Here is a 17,632-nt window from a genome sequence, read left to right on the forward strand (position 1 = left end):
AGCTAAGGGTTTTCCATTTTCTAACTCTCCATGTTAAAGGTCAGTCAGGACCTAGGAGAGCGCCCTACACAGCTAGGTCCTCCACAGCCGCTCTGAAAGCTGACTGCTTCTCAAGAGAACACACAGCCCTGCCCTCTGCCTTGGCTGGCATCATCCTACTTAACAGATGAGCCAAGAGGGTCTGGCTGGTGCCTGGGCTGGCGACCACCTTGCTTAAAGCAGATACAGTCTCCTTCCTCGCCTCCTCATCTGTATCATAATATGGTTGCATCAATACATTTCAGAAATGTCACAGCTTGGCTTTCCCAGCAGGGCTCAGTTGAATCAACAAACACACTTGCTCAGCTAATTTCCAAAAAAGAAAAATTAGCCACAAGATTGGTTTGGGCAGGCAGGCCATATCTGCAAGGCTATTTAAGTTTCACAGCTCCAAATAGGTTTCATTTCACATGCCACCCCACTCAATGGGTGGTGTTTCTTTGAGCACTGTAAGATGACTTCTTGGACACATAGGAAAGAGAACCATGATCAATTAGTAATATCTGCCATTAGCAGGGGGTGTGGAATGGGGAGGGGGTTGCATGTGCCACACATTTGCCATTCACAAATTACATTGTAAGGATACTAAAAACGGCCGGGTGTGGTGGCTCATGCCTGTAATCCCAGCACTTTGGGAGGCCGAGGCCGGTGGATCACTTGAGGTCAGGAGTTTAAAACTAGCCTGGGAAACATAGCGAAACCCTGTCTCTACTAAAAAAATAAGCCCGGTGTTGTGGTGCACGCCTGTAATCCCAGTTACTCGGGAAGCTGAGGCAGGAGAATTGCTTGAACCTGGGAGGCAGAGGTTGCAGTAAGCTAAGATCACACTCCAGTCTGGGCAACAGAATGAGACTCTGTCTCAAAAAACAAAAACAAAACAACAACAACAACAGAAAAATACAGATACTAAAAATATTTCAGTCCAGGTAATAGCTGGGGCAAGGCCTGAACTACGATTAACGTTATACTTTGTACACTTATTCTTCACCCTCTCCACTCTGCTCTTTGTCCAGGAAGCCTGCTTCTGTGGACGGCATCCTCCAGTTTCCCCTCAGGTTTCCTCCAGCTTCTGGTTGCTTTCAACCAGGAAGAGATCTTGGCAGACCATAGGGAAGAGGAGAGAGGCTGTGCATTTCTTCCCTGCTAGATGCTACAGGTCTAGCCGTAGACACATCCCTCCACAACTTCCCCTCCTACCCAGTTCCAGCTCCAGTAGCACTGCTCCCTCCCCTGCCCCTCACCACAGGGATAATGAGCTCATCTCTGGGTGTCTCACCTCTCCTGTTTGTTCCCTTAACCCTGCATCTCTAATTGGCCCCTTCGTGAAGGTCTCTTCATCTGAAACATCCGGGATAAATTCTGTTTCCTGCTGGGACTCTGACTTATAGAGCTTTGCTAAGAAAATCTTTCCATTATTTCCATAGCCAAATAGGAAGATGGGATTCTGGCTGGTAATAGGGATGACTACTTTGGCCTATGCCGACACCTTTCACTGCTTAATTGGGCAGAATATGACTTACTGCTATCTCATGCCTGCTGCGTTCCCACAGCATGAGCTCACACGGGCTCCATTAGGTAATGGAGAGAGGATGCAGTTTAGGTCCTAATAACCCAAAGCTTCTTGGGCTCTAATTTTACATCTTATGTGCTTGATTTGAGGACCAGGCATATCTCATAAGCCCTAATATCTTCACTGTGAAATGATCTTTTGCAGAGCCATAAGTTGCAATTTAATTATGCAGGACTCATTCTGAAGACAATGGCCATGGGAGACCCCAAGTCGCAGAGGATGGAAAGACACACTAGGTGGAGAGGGAAGGAGGACTGGGATCCACCTACGGCCATGCCAAGAGCTATTCAGATGGCCTTGGACAAGTTACTGCCCTTCCCAGGCCTTCAGGGTTCTCACGGGAAACATTAAAAGCTTAGAATAAATAATCCTTAAGATTCCTTCCAGCTTTAACATTCTAGAAGTTTTGACTCAAAGATCTTGCTTGGTGTAGCTGGCTAACTTTCAGTCATAGTAGTGGGCCTGTTGCCATTTTGACTACATTTTCCTCATAAAGGTCCAGCAGTTTAGCTTATTGTGGCAGAGATTGCTCATTGTCCACCAATACTTCTCTCCCTTCTTCCATTTTAAGAGAACCCCTGATTTTTAGCTCCAGGTCCTCCAAAATAAAGCTTTTCCAGACTCCCAAATAGCTGTCTGTGGCCAAGTGACTAAGTTCTGTCCAATGAGATGAAGCACAAGTGACAAATGGCAGCTCCCAAGAAGCTGGTTCTCACACATTCTTTGTCCCTTTTACTTTTCCACCCCTTCCATATCCAAACCATGCCCGTGATGATTTGAGCTCTGCATACCATCTTGACCATGAGGACAGGGACCTCAACTGAGGGAGAGTGGAGTGGCAGCCTGGAAGGAGCTTGGATCTTAGATCTTGAAGGACTTCCTGAAGCAGAACTGCCATATCAGCCCTGAATGGAGACCTCCAGATTTTGATGTGAGAAAAGAATAGACTTCTAGCTTGTTTAAGCCAATGTCCGAGATATCAATATATTGCCTCTTGGCTCCAAATCTATCCTTCTTTGTCTTGCTTTGTGACACTGGATCTGGACCCTGTAAACATTGCTCCTTCACCAATTGACACCATGTTAGGCTTTATCAGTAAAAGACACTGGAAGGATACTGCAAATAGAAGAGGGGATTGCTCTTCCTGGTTCCAGTGGTCTCACCTTGCACCCATGGGAGGGGCTGCCAGCAGTGTTCAGGAAAACCACTGGCACCAACCCCCCAGAGTTTTGCCAATTTCCACTGGGTAATTCCCTGCTGGTCAGTATCTCAGTGAACTCCCCAATTCCAGTGGGCCACAGCCACTCTCTCTTAAGAAGTTAGAATTTCAGCCTGGGATGGTTGGAGGTGGGGGTGGCTTCCTCCTTCCCTAGTAGTTGCTCCTTGCATCTGCTATTTTTGTTTTCTTTAGTGTTCTCTTTACCTCTTTTGGTAGTCAATCCCCTTTTCCTAGTTGATAATTATATTACATTTTCTAATTACTGTTCAAATTACTGGTGTGGTTTCAGTCTCCTAACTGGACCCTGATGGGCACAGCAAATTAACTTGGGTCTGTTGCTAGCAATTTAACTTAATCTGAACTCATACAACCATACAAACATCTCTATGGGAAAGTCAATGATATGGTGCAGAATAAGCCTTCTGCTTTTTAAAAATCCTCTCTCCAAAAATTTGTTTGTGGCAAATATGACAGAAAAATAATGAAAGTCCTTAATTTAGTAGGAAAAGGGTTCCCACTAAATGTTTTTTAAAATTATCTAATTAGAAAAATGAGCAAGAACAGAAGAAAAGGTGCATGAATAGGAATCGCAATTAGCAGAAGAAATAGATACAATCAAAATGTATTTTAAAAGGTTCAAAATTACTGAAAAAAATACAAATTACAATACAAGTGCAAGTTGAAGAAATAGAAAAATACTTTTCTCCAACCAGCAATTGTTTTTTAAAACTAGAATATAAACTATTAATCCTAATGGGAGTGTAAAGGAATAAAAAACTTTTAGCTGGGCACGAAGCCTCACACCTGTAATCCCAGCACTTTGGGAGGCTGAAGTAGGTAGGTCACTTGAGCCCAGGAGTTTGAGACCAGCCTGGCCAACATGATTAAAAAAAAAAAAGAAAAAAAAAGAAAAAAAATCTCTACAAAAAAAAAAAATACAAAAATTAGCCCGGTGTTGTGGTGCGCACCTATAGTCCCAGCTACTCAGGAGACCAAGGTGAGAGAATCACTTGAGCCCTAGGGTTCAAGGCTGCAGTGAGCTGTGATTGCGCCACTGCACTTTAGCCTGGGTGACAGTGAGACCCTGTCTCAAAACACAAAAACAAAAAACAAACAAAAAAAACTTTTGAAGAGTTGTTTGAAAAGGAGAATCAGAAGGCCTAAACGCATTGGTACTTTTGACCCAGCAATTCTACTTCTAGAAATTTATTCTAAAGAGATAATTCACGATGTATATAAACATGTAGCTACAGAGATGATTCCAGCATCATTATTTATAAAAGCAAAACAAAAAGATTGAGGCCAGGTGCAGTGGTTCATGCCTGTAACCCCAGCACATTGGGAGGCCAAGGCGGGCGGATCACCTGAGATCAGGAGTTCGGGACCAGCCTAGGCAAAATGGCGAAACCCTGTCTCTACGACACATACAAAAATTAGGTGGTGCATGTGCCTATAGTCCCAGGTACTCCGGAGGTTAAGTGGGAGGATCACCTGAGCCCGGGAGGCGGAGGCTGCAGTGAGTAGTGATTGTGCCATTGCCCTCCAGTCTGGGTGACAAAGCAAGATAAGGAAGGAAGGAAGGAACAAAGGAAGGAAGGGAGGGAGGGGAGAGATTGAGAAAAAAATCTGTATGTCCAACAATAGGAGATTGCTTAAATAAATTATGGTGCATCTATACAACAGTGTATAAAACAACTTAAATTGGTTTTGTATAAGAATGTTTATTACAGAAGGATCTTTATTGTCATAGAGAGAGGTTCATGGTACTAAGTGAAATTCAAACAGAAGCAGGTTCAGGCTAGTATGTACAGCATTTTCAGGAGAAGAAAAATGTTACAAACATGCCTAGAAAAGGTGTGGGAATATCATACAACAGAATGTTCACAACAATTACTTCTAGGCAATGGGATTACTGGACATTTTTACTTCTACTTGCTGTACATTTTCTAAATGTTTTCCGGTGGATGGGAATTAGCTGTGTAGTTAAGGAAAACATTTCATGTTAAACCATTATCTCCCTTTCCACCACCTCAAGGGCACCCCAGTGCCTGCTGAATATGTTTGAATGAACTCATACATGTTTCAACCACGACCTTGGGGCACATCTCAGCTCAGGACCCCTCCCACCCACAGAGCCACTATCTCTTCCCACCTTCCCTCCCTTCCCATTCTCAAGGCCATAGCCTGTATTCTCATGCTCCAGGACTTGAACTCTGAGAGGTCCCCCTGCTTCCTGCTTCTACAGATCCTAAGCATCGCAGGTCTTCACTGTAACAGTCCTCTGCTGAGAAACCATCAATAGCTCCCCATTGCCTTAGGGATACGTTTCAAATGTTTCAGCTTGACTTCCACTGTTCCAAGCTTATTTCAATCCTGTCATTACCATTCTGCAAAGTAAACCAGAGTAAATCTCCAACTCCAGACACATCACAAACATTCCTCACCTTTGCTGACACCGTTCATTCTACCTGAAATACCTTCTCTTGCATCCCAGCGTCTGCAAATCCAAGGCATCCTTCCAGACCCGCCTTAGAGCTTACCAACTCCCTCACCAGGAAGTCTTCCTTGAGTTGACTGCTACCCTTTCTGAATCCCTCTGGTATCTCATTGACTCAGTTTTCCATTTGACAAATACTAGTTGGGCACCCACCATGTGCTGGCACTGTGCTCGTGACTGTGAAGCAAAATCAGTCTCATTTATACTCCTTGGAGCTCATTGTCCAATGCAGAGACAGTCATTGAACAATAATACTCGCATCAGTAATAGACCCAGTTATAGATTGTAAAGAGTGCTTTTCAGAAAAACGAAGGTGATGAGAAACCTGAAAGGGGACCTGATTGAGACTGGGGGCTGGGAAGGCCTCATGGGGGAAATGACCTGTAAGCTGAGTCCTGGAGGATGAGTCAGAGTTGACCACATATAGAGTCCAGAGACATTTCCAGGCAGGAAGAAGAACCGATGTGAGCTGGAGCCTGGCAGGTAAGGGGAGGGAGGCTGAGTCAGAGGGACAAGCAATGACCAGAGTACCCCGGGGCCTGCTGATTGCTCTTATCTCAAGTGCAATGGGGTGACATTAAAGGATCCTAAGCGGGTCTGATCTTGCAAACATGATCACACATGAGTTTGAGAAAGATCACTCTGCAACACGGAAAACAGATTTTGGGAGGCAAGAGTAGCGTCAAGGAGACCAGTTCAGCCACTACTGCAGCAGCCCAAGTGTGAACTTGGACCAGTGGCAGTGGGGATGGAGAGAAGTGGATGGGCTCAATTTGGAAACAGAATTGACAGCACTTGGGTTGGGTGGGGTGAGAAGAAGAGGGAAGTCAGGTGTCCAGGTAGCAACTGGGTTTCTGGTTTAGGGACCTGGGTGGACTCTGGTACCGGTGGGGTATCTGCACCCATGGGGCCCAGTCCTTAGTGAGCCAAGGAGGAGAGGACAGGAAACCAGCACTGACTCCACAGGGAGGAGAGGCGACCCTGTGACCTGAAAAAGAGTTAAGAAGGAAGGTAGCTTGAGGCTGTTGCTGTGGGAAGCCAGCTCACAGGACTCACATCAACTCCAGGCCAGTAACCCGGGTGGGAGGCAGGGAAAGAGGCTGGGTGCAAATTGCAGGATGAGACAGAAGATAAGTGGCCCAGCTGGCAGAGCAGGCAAAGACTCAGGGCTGAACATCTCCACTCAAGTGCTCATGCGGGCGAGCTTGAGAATATTTATTGGTAATTGGCAGAAGTGGTTAGAGGTGGCGTGATCACAGATAGGTCTGTAACCAATCAGCAGGAAAGCTCTGTTCCTGTTGCTATGTTTGCATCCAGGCAGAACCGTATTATGAGCAGGCTGAGAGGGTACCATGAGAAACCTGCTTCTACACATTAGTTTATGTGTCATCCTCTCCCTGCTTCATGGGTGAGAGCAAGTGAGCTGTGGAGCAATAAATTATCACTTGCCACATGCTATATATCCCAGGAGAACTCTTAGCAGCCCTGAGAGGGAGAGATTAGCATTCACAGGCCAGTGAGGTTGTTACTTATAGGGAAATTCTAAAATAGGGAATAATACTATGAGTGATAATAATAATAGCAAGTAGAAGAGCCAACAATTAATGACTGCTTGCTAAACACTTCGTGTTCACTGCTTCATTTAATCCTCAAAAAAGATTATATGATGGGTTTCAATATCACTATTTTCCAAATGAGGAGACTGAGGCTCAAAGAGATTAAGAGACTTGGTCAAAACTACACAGGAAATAAGAGGGGCAGAAGCAGGTTTAAAGCCATGGGCTGTGTGATGCCAAAAAGAATCTCTACAACAGCATGCTCACTGCTTCTGCTCTTTATCAGCCAGAGCCTCCTTGGGAAAGATTGGCCTTCGAAGTCTTCTCCCTGTGGAGGTGAGGAGAGTGGTTGGACCCATCACCCTCAACTGACCTGATACCCATGCACTGACCCTGGGCCTTCTGGAAGAGGGATAGAGGAACAGAGACAGGGACAGGTGCATTTTGACACCTGGTATTATTCATTTATTCTTCCCTATGCTTTAGGACAGAGAGTACTTGGAAAGCCAGAATTCTCTTGTCCTTGTCAGATTCCTAGACAAGGATAAAGAAAAAGATAGGGAGACGGTCATGGGCTTTGGTGCTCAGGGAACAAATACACAAATGTGACCTTCAGACTGGGCAGCATGGAGAAGCTCGTTCACTGGGGGTGGAAGCAGCCAGGCAAAGCTGGAGGCCCCAGGGTTGAAAAGGTCACATGGCATAGAGGGGAGAACAAGGATTAGAGAGGTCTCAATGTCGTGTGCAGGTCCTAGCCCAGGCTCTCCCCTATGCAAGCACCCTGACCATTGCCTGTAATGCCCCTGAGATCATGTGAGCCCAGGCCATCTCCTGCGAGTGCTCACATCAACTCCTAGGGGTTGGGAGAAGCCATCAGCTGACTGGAGGCTCAGGCCCAAAGCCACTTATACATCTCCAAATAGCCAGGGGCTGGTTTCTTCGGTAGGTCTCAGACACCTGGTTGGCTTGCAGGGAACCAAATGCCTTAGCCTAATGCCATCCTCAGCGAGGCCATTGAGATTCATGGAAGATTTAAGTTTTAGGTCAAAGTCTCTGGGTATAGCCGGGCATGGTGGCTCAGGCCTGTAATCACAGCACTTTGGGAGGCTGAGGTGGGCAGATCACCTGAGGCCAGGAGTTCGAAACCAGCCTGGCCGATATGGCAAAACTCCATCTCTCCTAAAAATACAAAACTTACCCTGGTGTGGTGGTGCATGCTTGTAATCCCAGCTACTCAGGAGGCTGAGGCACAGGAATCACTTGAACCCGGGAGGCAGAAGTTGCAGTGAGCTGGGATCCCACCACTGCACACACACAAAAAGTCTGAGTATAGATGAGCTATCAGAATTGGCACCATCAGAAAACATAAATCCCTTAAAAATCACCAGGCTTTGTGTATTAGTCCATTCTCACACTACTGTAAAGATACTACCTGAGGGCCAGGAGCGGTGGCTCACGCCTGTAATCCCAGCACTTTGGGAGGCTGAAGTGAGCAGATCATGAGGTCAGGAGATCGAGACCATCCTGGCTAACACGGTGAAACCCCGTCTCTACTAAAAATACAGAAAATTAGCTGGGCGTGGTGGCGGGCGCCTGTAGTCCCAGCTCCTAGGGAGGCTGAGGCAGGAGAATGGCGTGAACCCGGGAGGCAGAGCTTGCAGTGAGCCGAGATTGCACCACTGCACTCCAGCCTGGGCGACAGAGCAAGACTCCATCTCAAAATAAATAAATAAATAAATAAAATAAATAATAAAGGATACTACCTGAGACTGGGTAATTTATAAGCAAAAGAGGCTTAATTGACTCGCAGTTCTGCACGGATGGAGAAGCCTCAGGAAACTTACCATCATGGTGGGAGGTAAAGGGGAAGCAGGCACATCTTACGTGGCAACAGGAGAGAGAGAGTGCACAGGGGAAACGGCCACTTTTAAACCATCACGTCTTGCGAGAACTCGCTCACTATCACGAGAACAGCATGAAGGAAACCACTCCCAGGATCCAATCACCTCCCACCAGGTCTCTCCCTTAACACGAGGGGATTACAATTCCAGATGAGGTTTAGGTGGGAACACAAAGCCAGATCACTTTGGTTGTTCCGATATTTAGTTTCCTGCCACTTGGAAACCTTGCTGGATTTCCGTGGGATGATAATAATTTTAAAAATAGTATTTACTGGGTGCTTACCATGTTCAGACATGATTCTAAGTGCTTTCTCTGTATTAATCACTAAATCCTCATAATAACCCTATGCGGGTAGATATTAGTAACCGCATTCATAGATAAGGACAGAGTCCCAGCAAGCCTAAGCAGGTTTGCCTACAGCCGTGAAGTGGTAGAGCCAGTATTTGAACCCAGGAGATTTGCCTCTAGCACCTGCCGCTTTGCCCCCAGGCTGTCTCAGAAGTACGGAAAGCAGTGCTGTTCATACAATTCAGTTCACTCCACACACTTGTTGGGGCATAACAGGTTCTTCAAGGGCCACATAACTCTAGCACTGTATATTTCATATTTATTGAGTGCTTCTGTTTTCTAGGCACGGTACCAAGTGCCTTCATATACAAGCCTGTTAATCAGAGTTTCTGTTAATGGCATGATACACAAACGGACACCGAGGCTTTGAAGGCTGAGGGACTTGCTCCAGGTCTCACCATTAGAAAGTGACAGAGCTGAGGCTGGGCGCGGTGGCTCGTGCCTGTAATCCTAACACTTTGGGAGGCTGAGGCGGGTGGATCATGAGGTCAGGAGTTTGAGACCAGCCTAGCCAACCTGGGGAAACTCTGTCTCTACTAAAAATACAAAAATTAGCCGGGCATGGTGGCAGGCGTCTGTAATCCCAGCTATCCCAGCTACTCGGGAGGCTGAGGCAGGACAATCAGTTGAATCCGGGAAGTGGAGGTTGTAGCGAGCTGAGATCGTGCCACTGCACTCAGGCCTGGATGACAGAGTGAGACCCTATCTCAAAAAAAAAAAAGAAAAGAAAAGAAAAAAAGGAAAGTGACAAAGCTGAGAAGAAAAACCTAAGTCAGCCCAATTCCAAAGCATGGGTACAGAACCACAACATGTCAGCAAGGTCTTTGTTCTCCACAGTCTGGGGAGGGGCCAGGTGCTCAAACAACCATAGTCCAGGCTGGGGAGTGCCCTGAGAATGGCCGGAGAAGCAGTGGTCAGCTGGACGGCCAGAGCTGAGGTGCTGCTGCATGAGATGCCCTGCTGACCTGTCTATAATCAGCTTCCATCTAGAAGCCTCTTCTGCTGAGCAGGCTGAGCCCAGCCCTGGGTAGGAGGCTCCCCAAGGGCAGGGTTGAGTCTAACCAGCACTTAGACCCTCAGCACCCATGCTAGGCTCACATGCCACGTGCACTGCATATCTGGGGCTGTGTGGATGGCTCGGTGGCATCATGCCTGTTCCCACTCCTCTCCTCTCACTGTGCGGGACAGCAGAGGAAAGGACGCTCTCCCAACACACATGCCACCCTAAGGGAAGGGTGTGCTGCGCTGATCACTACACTACTGGGCGGGAGAGAAAAGGAAAAAACGAGTTCCACTGATGTAAGACTTGGAGACCTACCTTTGATTATATTGTTGTTGACTTTTCTGTCTACCAAACATGGGCTCTGTCCACAGAGGCATCAAAGGACCAGCAAGGTCAGGGAGAAAGTCTAGGCCTGAAGCTCAGTTTCCTCATATACAAAATGGCAGCCATTGCAGCTGCTTGTCTGCTCTGGGGGCTGTGCTGAGGGTTAGTGGGTGGTGTTCTTGCTGTCATTCAGCTCCCACAGCAGCCCCCTCCAAGAGGGGCCTGATGCGTCTTCCTTCCTGGTCCCCCCTTTCCCAGACTCTGGCACCCCAGTGTGAGACCTGGCCACTGTTGAGAACTCTAGGCTCTGCTTGGCATTGGATAGCCACACACTCCACACCTGCTTGGCTGAGCTGAATTCTCAGCTCGAGCAGCTGTGCCAGCCAGCCAACTGTTCCTCAGGGGCTAAGGCCATGAGCTTCCTCCACCGGCTCTGCCCCTGGCCCTGCCCTCATCTGCATTTACTTAAAATCTTTATTGAGATATAACTCACATGCCATAAAATTCACCGTTCACTTACTTTTGAGACTCTGTTTAACCACAATGATCAGGTCTGAAATTAAGAATCTCTAACCCTAACTACACTAGATGAAATAAATTATTCATTTATTGCAAAAATTCAATGTCCTCTACAGCATTTCAACAAAAGAGTTCAAGAAGTGCTGTGAGCACCTGCTCTGTACTCTGATAAAGTATATATCAATATATACTTGCCTTGTGCCAGATACTGTGCTCAGCACTTGACAAACATTGTATTATTTAATCCTTATAGCAATCCTGAAAAGTGGATATTACTAGTTCTTTTTTTCCGAGGCTCAGGGAAGTTGAGTAACATACTCAAGGTCACACAGCCTTGCCTAGTTGGCAGATTTGGAATCTAGGTCTGGCCCGCATCAGAGCCTGTGCTCTTATCTGGCTCACACCCTGCCCCATTGCATGGTGGAGTGTGAAATTGTGTAGAGAAGGTGGACTAGATTCTGCTCCTGTATCATCTGGAGAAACAAAAAAGGCAAACATTTAACTCCAATACGGCCCTGAAATATTTTAATTCCATCAAATCAGCACCTGCCCATCAGCAAGGACATCATAACAAGTTAGAATGAAAATAAAGATGTAAAAATATCAGCCACCCTTACCTAGGTGTGGCCCATGGTGTGGGAGTCTGATGGGGGGGCAGGTGGAGTACCAGAGAGATGGCAGCTCACATTCTGGGGATGGGTCATGCCAGGGAGACAAGCTTCCAGGAGGCAGCATGTGAGCCTCATCTCTGCTTAAAAACCAGGATGCCCGCCCTGCCATGAAGGTTGGCAACTCCAGAGGAGCACTGCCCAGGACTCTACAATCTTCCCAATGTCACTCTGGGCACTTTTAGGAGTCCCTGGCACACTGGCCCAGGGCTGCTTCAGTTTCTAGGCTGACAGTAACATGAGGGCTGCTGACAACAGCTGCCCCAGAGAGGGCTCTCAGTGAGCCCCAAAATGAAACCTGATTGGTCAGATGTCTTGGAGAGAATGGCAGAGTGAGGTGAAACACCAAATTCCAGGCAGAAGTAAAGTCTGAAGTGTGGGCTTACCCTCACTACTGGTTCCTGAGCCATAAGACACGAGGGACCACCAGATATATTTATCCTATCCTAACATGGGACCCACAGTGGTGAAGAAGGCCCTGGTATTTACCAAGCCATCCACTGAAAAGTGAAGCCGGTTATCAGGCAGTTCCCTTAGATTTAATAAACCCAACAGGCTATACAGCATTTTCATATCATTTGAGGCTCATGTAGACAATTTTTGAGTCACATACCCTCAGCTCACCTCTGGGCAGTTCCATGCCTCTGCCACATGTCTCCCCACCTTTCTGCTTGAGAACTTTTTCTAAATCCGTAGAGCCCTCTATTCCTGGATATTCAGGGAAGTTAATGCCTCGGGGAATGCGGCAAGTCATCTTTTCCAAAACTGGCTGCAACATCTCTCATTTCATGCGCCCTTTTAACAACATGATATTGACATGCCTCCCACTGGAGAGGTGGGTCTATGCTCTCCCACCTTGAATCTGGGAGGGCTTGTGGCCGTGATGGAAGTGACAATGTGTGACTCCGAGGCAAAGCCATCAAAGGTAACACAGTTTCCATTTGGTTCTCTTGGGATGCTTGCACTTAGAATCCAGCTGCCATGCTTCAAGGATGCCCAGATAGAGAGACCACGTGGAGAAGCCACCTATAAGTGTTCTGGCCAACAGGTCCCCGGCAACAGACAGCCTCAACAGCCAGACACATGAGTGAATGAGCCTTCAGATAACTTCAGAACCCACTTGTTGAGTCAGCCCAGCCTGTAAGTCTTCCTAGCTGAGGCTCAGCCATCATGGAACAAACACAAGCCTCCCCTGCTGTGTCTTTTCTACATTCCTAATCAACAGAATCATGAACATAATAAAACAGAGGTTGTTCTACCCCACTGGTCTGGAATGCTTTCTTACACAGGAATAGAAACCAGAGCAAGGAGCAGACAGTGAAGGGCAGCAGGCTTTGGATAAATGCTGCAGCCTCCTATTCTCTGGGCAGATAATTTGGGAGGCATTCTGTAAGCTCCTCAAAGGAGCTCCCAGTGGGGTCAGGGGCCCATTGCCTAAAGCAGCTACCTTGATTCCACTCCCTTCATTGGATTTCCTTCCTCCCTGTCTCATTCCTCCTGCTCCCTCAACCCTGCTTCCTGGGATCACCTTCCACATGAACTGTCTACACCAAAGTCCTTGTGTAAGGCTCTACTTTCTGAAGAATCCAACTAAAACTGGCCTTTTGTCTACCCTGCAAGGCAAGCAGCTTTTGCTCCCACTCCCATTTTGTAGATGAGCAGACTGAGACATGGAAAGGTAAAATGACTTGCTCAAGGCCACACGGTGAGTAAGCGGGGGCAGGGTCAAGATAAGGACCTAGGCCTTCTGACTTGAAATCAGCTTAAAACTTGTGGGTGAGGATAGGCAGGCAGGCAGGAACCGTCCTCCCAAGCTTTGCTCTGAGAGGCATGGTGGTTGGAAGAATGCCTTGTGATTTACTGCCAGTTGAACCCTTAGCTGTATTGACAGTATCAGAAGAAAAACAATTGGCAGAGCTATGGATGACCAGATAGAGAACACCCCCCAGAAGCCCCACGCCCCTCACCAGCCCCAGGCCAGGAGGGCTTCACAGACTAACTTCCACTCCCCCGTCATTTGATTTAAAAGTCATCCCTTTTTACAGCATCAAATAGATTGTCTATTAGCAAATTTAAATTTTCCAGCTTAAAACCTGCTTTAAGGTCAGCATGAAGATATTCTTTCCATCAGTTTCTAGAAAATCCATTTATAAAAAGTATCTAACTATATTTCAAGCACTGTTCTAAGTACTTTATCAGGAATCATCCCCATTTACAAATGAGGAAGCTAATGCCCAGAGAAATCAAGTGATTTGTCCAAGGATACACAGCTTGTAAGTGGCAGAGTAAATGGTAAAAATGGTATTAAAAATTGCAAAAGTAGTGAAATGGTAAAATTAGAAATGGTAAAATTACCAGTTTGTTCAGCTTCTGAGAGGTTGGGCTAGAACAAAAGATCATAGACTCATAGAACACTGGATAGGAAGCAGCCAGGGGGCTCACACTGAAATGCCTGCAAGGTATGAAGCAGGCCCACGGCAAGACAGTTGATGTGGACCAAGAGCACAAGCTCTCTGGACATGTCACTTCGTAATTCTAACAAGGCAGACATTTTCATTCTGCAGGTAAGGAACTGGGGCCCAGAGAGCAGGGGAATCGTCCAGGTAACACAGATCCTGAGAAGCCAGGAATAGATTCAAGACCCTCCCCTCTGCATTCTGAGTCCACAGTAGGAATGGAGACCCACGCCAAGAAGGGAGAGTGGGAGGTGTTTTAGCTTTGCAGCGCTGAGGCAGGTCCTAAAAGCAGAGCTTCTGGCCAGAAGAGTCAGGGAGTTAGGATTTCACAGAGATAGAACGGGAGGCTGCCCCTAAAGGTTTGCATTAGATATGCAACCAGGAAGTGCAGTGTCCCCCTAGCCAAGAGGCAAGTCCTTTCTCCGAGACTTCAGTACACTGATGAACTGCTTGCTGGCCTTCCAGACAGCTGTTCTCCAGGTCAGGCAATTTCCAAGAGGATGGGCTGACTGGGATGTTACCTTTTCCCCCAGGTTGTCCTTATCATCGCCCTCTTCTGGCCACTCTTAGCATCAGTGTAGCCCAGGGAGAGGTCAATGGGTTGGGAGAATTCAAGGAGTCTGAGGAGGGTGCCTGCAGCTGGCTGAAGCCGCGCTGGCCAGATCCTCTGCCTTCCAGCCCTGCCTGTGCATCCCATTCTGTCTGTGAAGAATCACAGAATATGCCTGCCCCTGGTTATCTTGCATTTTCTCTAAAATTACTGGGGAAAATGAGGCTGTAACACGCAAGCCTGCCTCAGGGTTATCCTCCAAGGCTGAGACCGGGAGCTGGGATGCCTCTTTCACATCTGGATTCACAAGTGCCCAGACCAGCACCCAGCATACTGGAGATGCACAATACATTCCTGAGCAAATCAATCACTTCCCCACTCCAGGCCTCAGCTGCCCACACTGCCTCCCAGAGTCCCCAGCTCACACCCAGCAGGGTCTAGGATCTGACAAGTGTGGGAGGTGGTCCAGCCACTCCCTTTATCCCACACCTATTTTCCCAGCTTCAGTGGCCCTCTTTTCAGGGCCAGGCTGCCATTCCAACAGTGCTCTGGAACCTCTTCTCCCTGGCCTTGAATTAGGTCCCATGAGGAACTCATGGTACCTGGGCCAGGCATGCTACCTGCTGAGGTTTTCTCCAGTTGTCCAGGAACCAACTCCTCTGCCCACCTTCCTAACTCAGAAGCCCCACTAGGTGCAGCAGTAGGTGGATATTCTGCAGGAAACTTCCCTTACTAAGACCAGGCCCCTCAAGACTAGTTCGATGTTAAACCTTCACAAGATTCTCAAGTCTCACAAACTCCTCCTGCCTCCTAGTAACCTGGTCTTCCCCAGACTTTACCCAGTCCTGACCCTCCCAACCCCCAGCCTAGACCCAAGCCACTGCAGTGATAGTAACAATAAAAAATAACGACAATGCCATTATTTCACTTGCAGAGAATTTTCCCGTAAATCACCTGAGTCCTCCTATAATTACTGCCACCAATTTAGAAATGAGGAACCTGGAACTGATAGAGGTTTCCAGGGTGTGAAGGGGCGACCACTGGCCCACAGGCCAGACAGAGACCTGGCCGGCCACAGCCCCGGGAAGGAGCACCTGCTCCGCCGAGGGTGGAGGTCGCGCTCTTCCCTCCCCATTCTTCTCTGCCGACCGCCAAGCGAAACGGGGCCCCACAAAGCCAGAGATAAACACCGCTACCCGCGGGCCACTGGCCATGGGCCAGGAGCGTCTGTGCGAGCTTCTGAGCCCAGCATCTCCCTGGGAGCGTGAGCACCCCTCTGTCCGTGCTGGAACTGCCCCACACTCATCAGCTTGCTGGAATATGCGCTTGGGCCTTTCGGAGGCTAACGCTTCAACGACTCCAGCTCGGAAGCCGCTCCCCTCAGGACTCACGAGCCGGTCAGTGGCCCCGGGGAAGCGGGAGCTGCAGCGCCCGGGCGGCGATTGCGCCCGAAAGGCCCGTACGTCCCGGGGCGCCGCTTCCTGGCGGGATTAGAGCACCTGCCGGCTTCCATCTCCGCCCGCCCAGAGCGACCCTCAGGCCGGTACCGCTACAGGCAAGTTTCCGGCTATTCGAGTCTTGCTCATTCTCCCTCGGCGACCCCTTTCCTTTTGCCCGCTGTGACGCTTTTCTTTTTAAAATCTCCTCCCAAGAGTAACCACGGATCTTGGGAAACTTTGCGCGAAACTTACAAATGCTGTGAAATCGGAGCCAGGAACTCCATCTGAGCCTCGGAGCGCCGCGCCCAGCCCGGCTCTTCTGCTCCGGCCCGGAGCGTCCGGCGGTGGCCAGTGCTGCCCACTCGCTGTCAGGCGGCCCTGGCACCCGCCCTGGCCCCTGGGCGCCCTCTCGGCCTCAGGCACCCGCCCTGATTCGCTTTGGGAACGCGCCGGCTGTCGCCCCCCCGGTGCGCACCGCAAACCTGGGGCCGGGACGTCCCAGCCTCGGAGTGGTTTTTAAGCAGTTCCTCGGAGGCATTGTCTTCCCGGGGAGCCGGGGATCTCAGGGGAGGGGAGAGGAGATCCGCCCCACAGACGGTAGCGCAGGCTTGCCCACCACCTCATTTGCATTTCAAAGGCAAACTTCTGCGGGACTTCCCCGGCGGCGGCACCTACCGGCTTTGCAAGGGTCGTGGTAATGCTCCAGCTGCTGCTCCGTGCCCTCCTCGCCGTCCAGCTCTGAGTAGTCTGTGGTGGCGTCCGGGCGCTCCCCGAGTCCCCCGGCGCCGCGAGGCAGCGGCGGCAGCAGCAGCAGTGACACCAGGACCCCAAGTGCAGTCGCCCGGGGCATGGTGGCGCGGGGCCGGCTGGGGCAGAAGGAGTTGCGTGCACGAAAGCTCAGCTCGGCCGAAAGACGGTGCACACTGGGTCAGTCGGCTCCGGCCGGGACTCGGTGGTTACACAGGGCTGCTGGGCATGGCTCGGGCGCGGAGCAAGCGGAGCGCGGCGCCCCCTGTCTTCGTCGAGGCAACCGGGAAGCAGCCGCTCGGAGCTACTTGCCCGGCGGCCGAGGCTGCGGCGGCTGCGACTGTGGCGGTGGCTGCGACTGTGGCGGTGGCGGCGGTGGTTGGAGCAGTGGCCGCTCCGCCCCTCTCCACCAGGGCTGGACCACACAGCCTTCGCCAGGGGCCCTGGGCAGCCAATCACTCGGGCGCCCGAGGCGAGGCCCCTCCTCTTCCCGGCACCTCCGCAACTTCGGAGGAAGGCCAGCGAGGTGAAGATGCTGAAGCCAAAGGCCGGGGCCAGCTCCGCGCCCACCCAGCCGAAGGCGCCTGCCCGGGGCGCCACCTCGGCCTCTGGCTCCCGAGAATGCTGCTCCTGAAGATCGAGGCTGGGCTTCTCGCCTTGTTTTATTTCCATAACTCACTTTACAACTCCCCGATGCACACGTGGCCAGAATGGTTGGAACTCGGAGCGCTGGACCAGGAGCCCTGTGTACGCGATTCATGTCGCTACCAACTGGCTATGTGCATTAGGGCAGCT

General features: G+C 49.5%; 1 protein-coding gene across 1 annotated transcript in view; it reads right to left on the bottom strand.

The window, feature by feature from the left end:
- TLL2 (tolloid like 2) overlaps nt 1–17,226 on the bottom strand; it is a 146,393-nt gene extending 129,167 nt beyond the window's left edge. The window contains exon 1 of the mRNA XM_054435408.2: nt 16,766–17,226. Within this exon, the coding sequence (XP_054291383.1) occupies nt 16,766–16,940 (175 nt within the window). The 5' untranslated portion in view covers nt 16,941–17,226. The remainder of the gene's footprint in view (nt 1–16,765) is intronic.
- Between the last annotated feature and the right edge of the window lie 406 nt (nt 17,227–17,632).

The sequence above is a fragment of the Pongo pygmaeus genome, chromosome 8, assembly GCF_028885625.2.
Source record: "Pongo pygmaeus isolate AG05252 chromosome 8, NHGRI_mPonPyg2-v2.0_pri, whole genome shotgun sequence".
Lineage (NCBI taxonomy): Eukaryota > Metazoa > Chordata > Mammalia > Primates > Hominidae > Pongo > Pongo pygmaeus.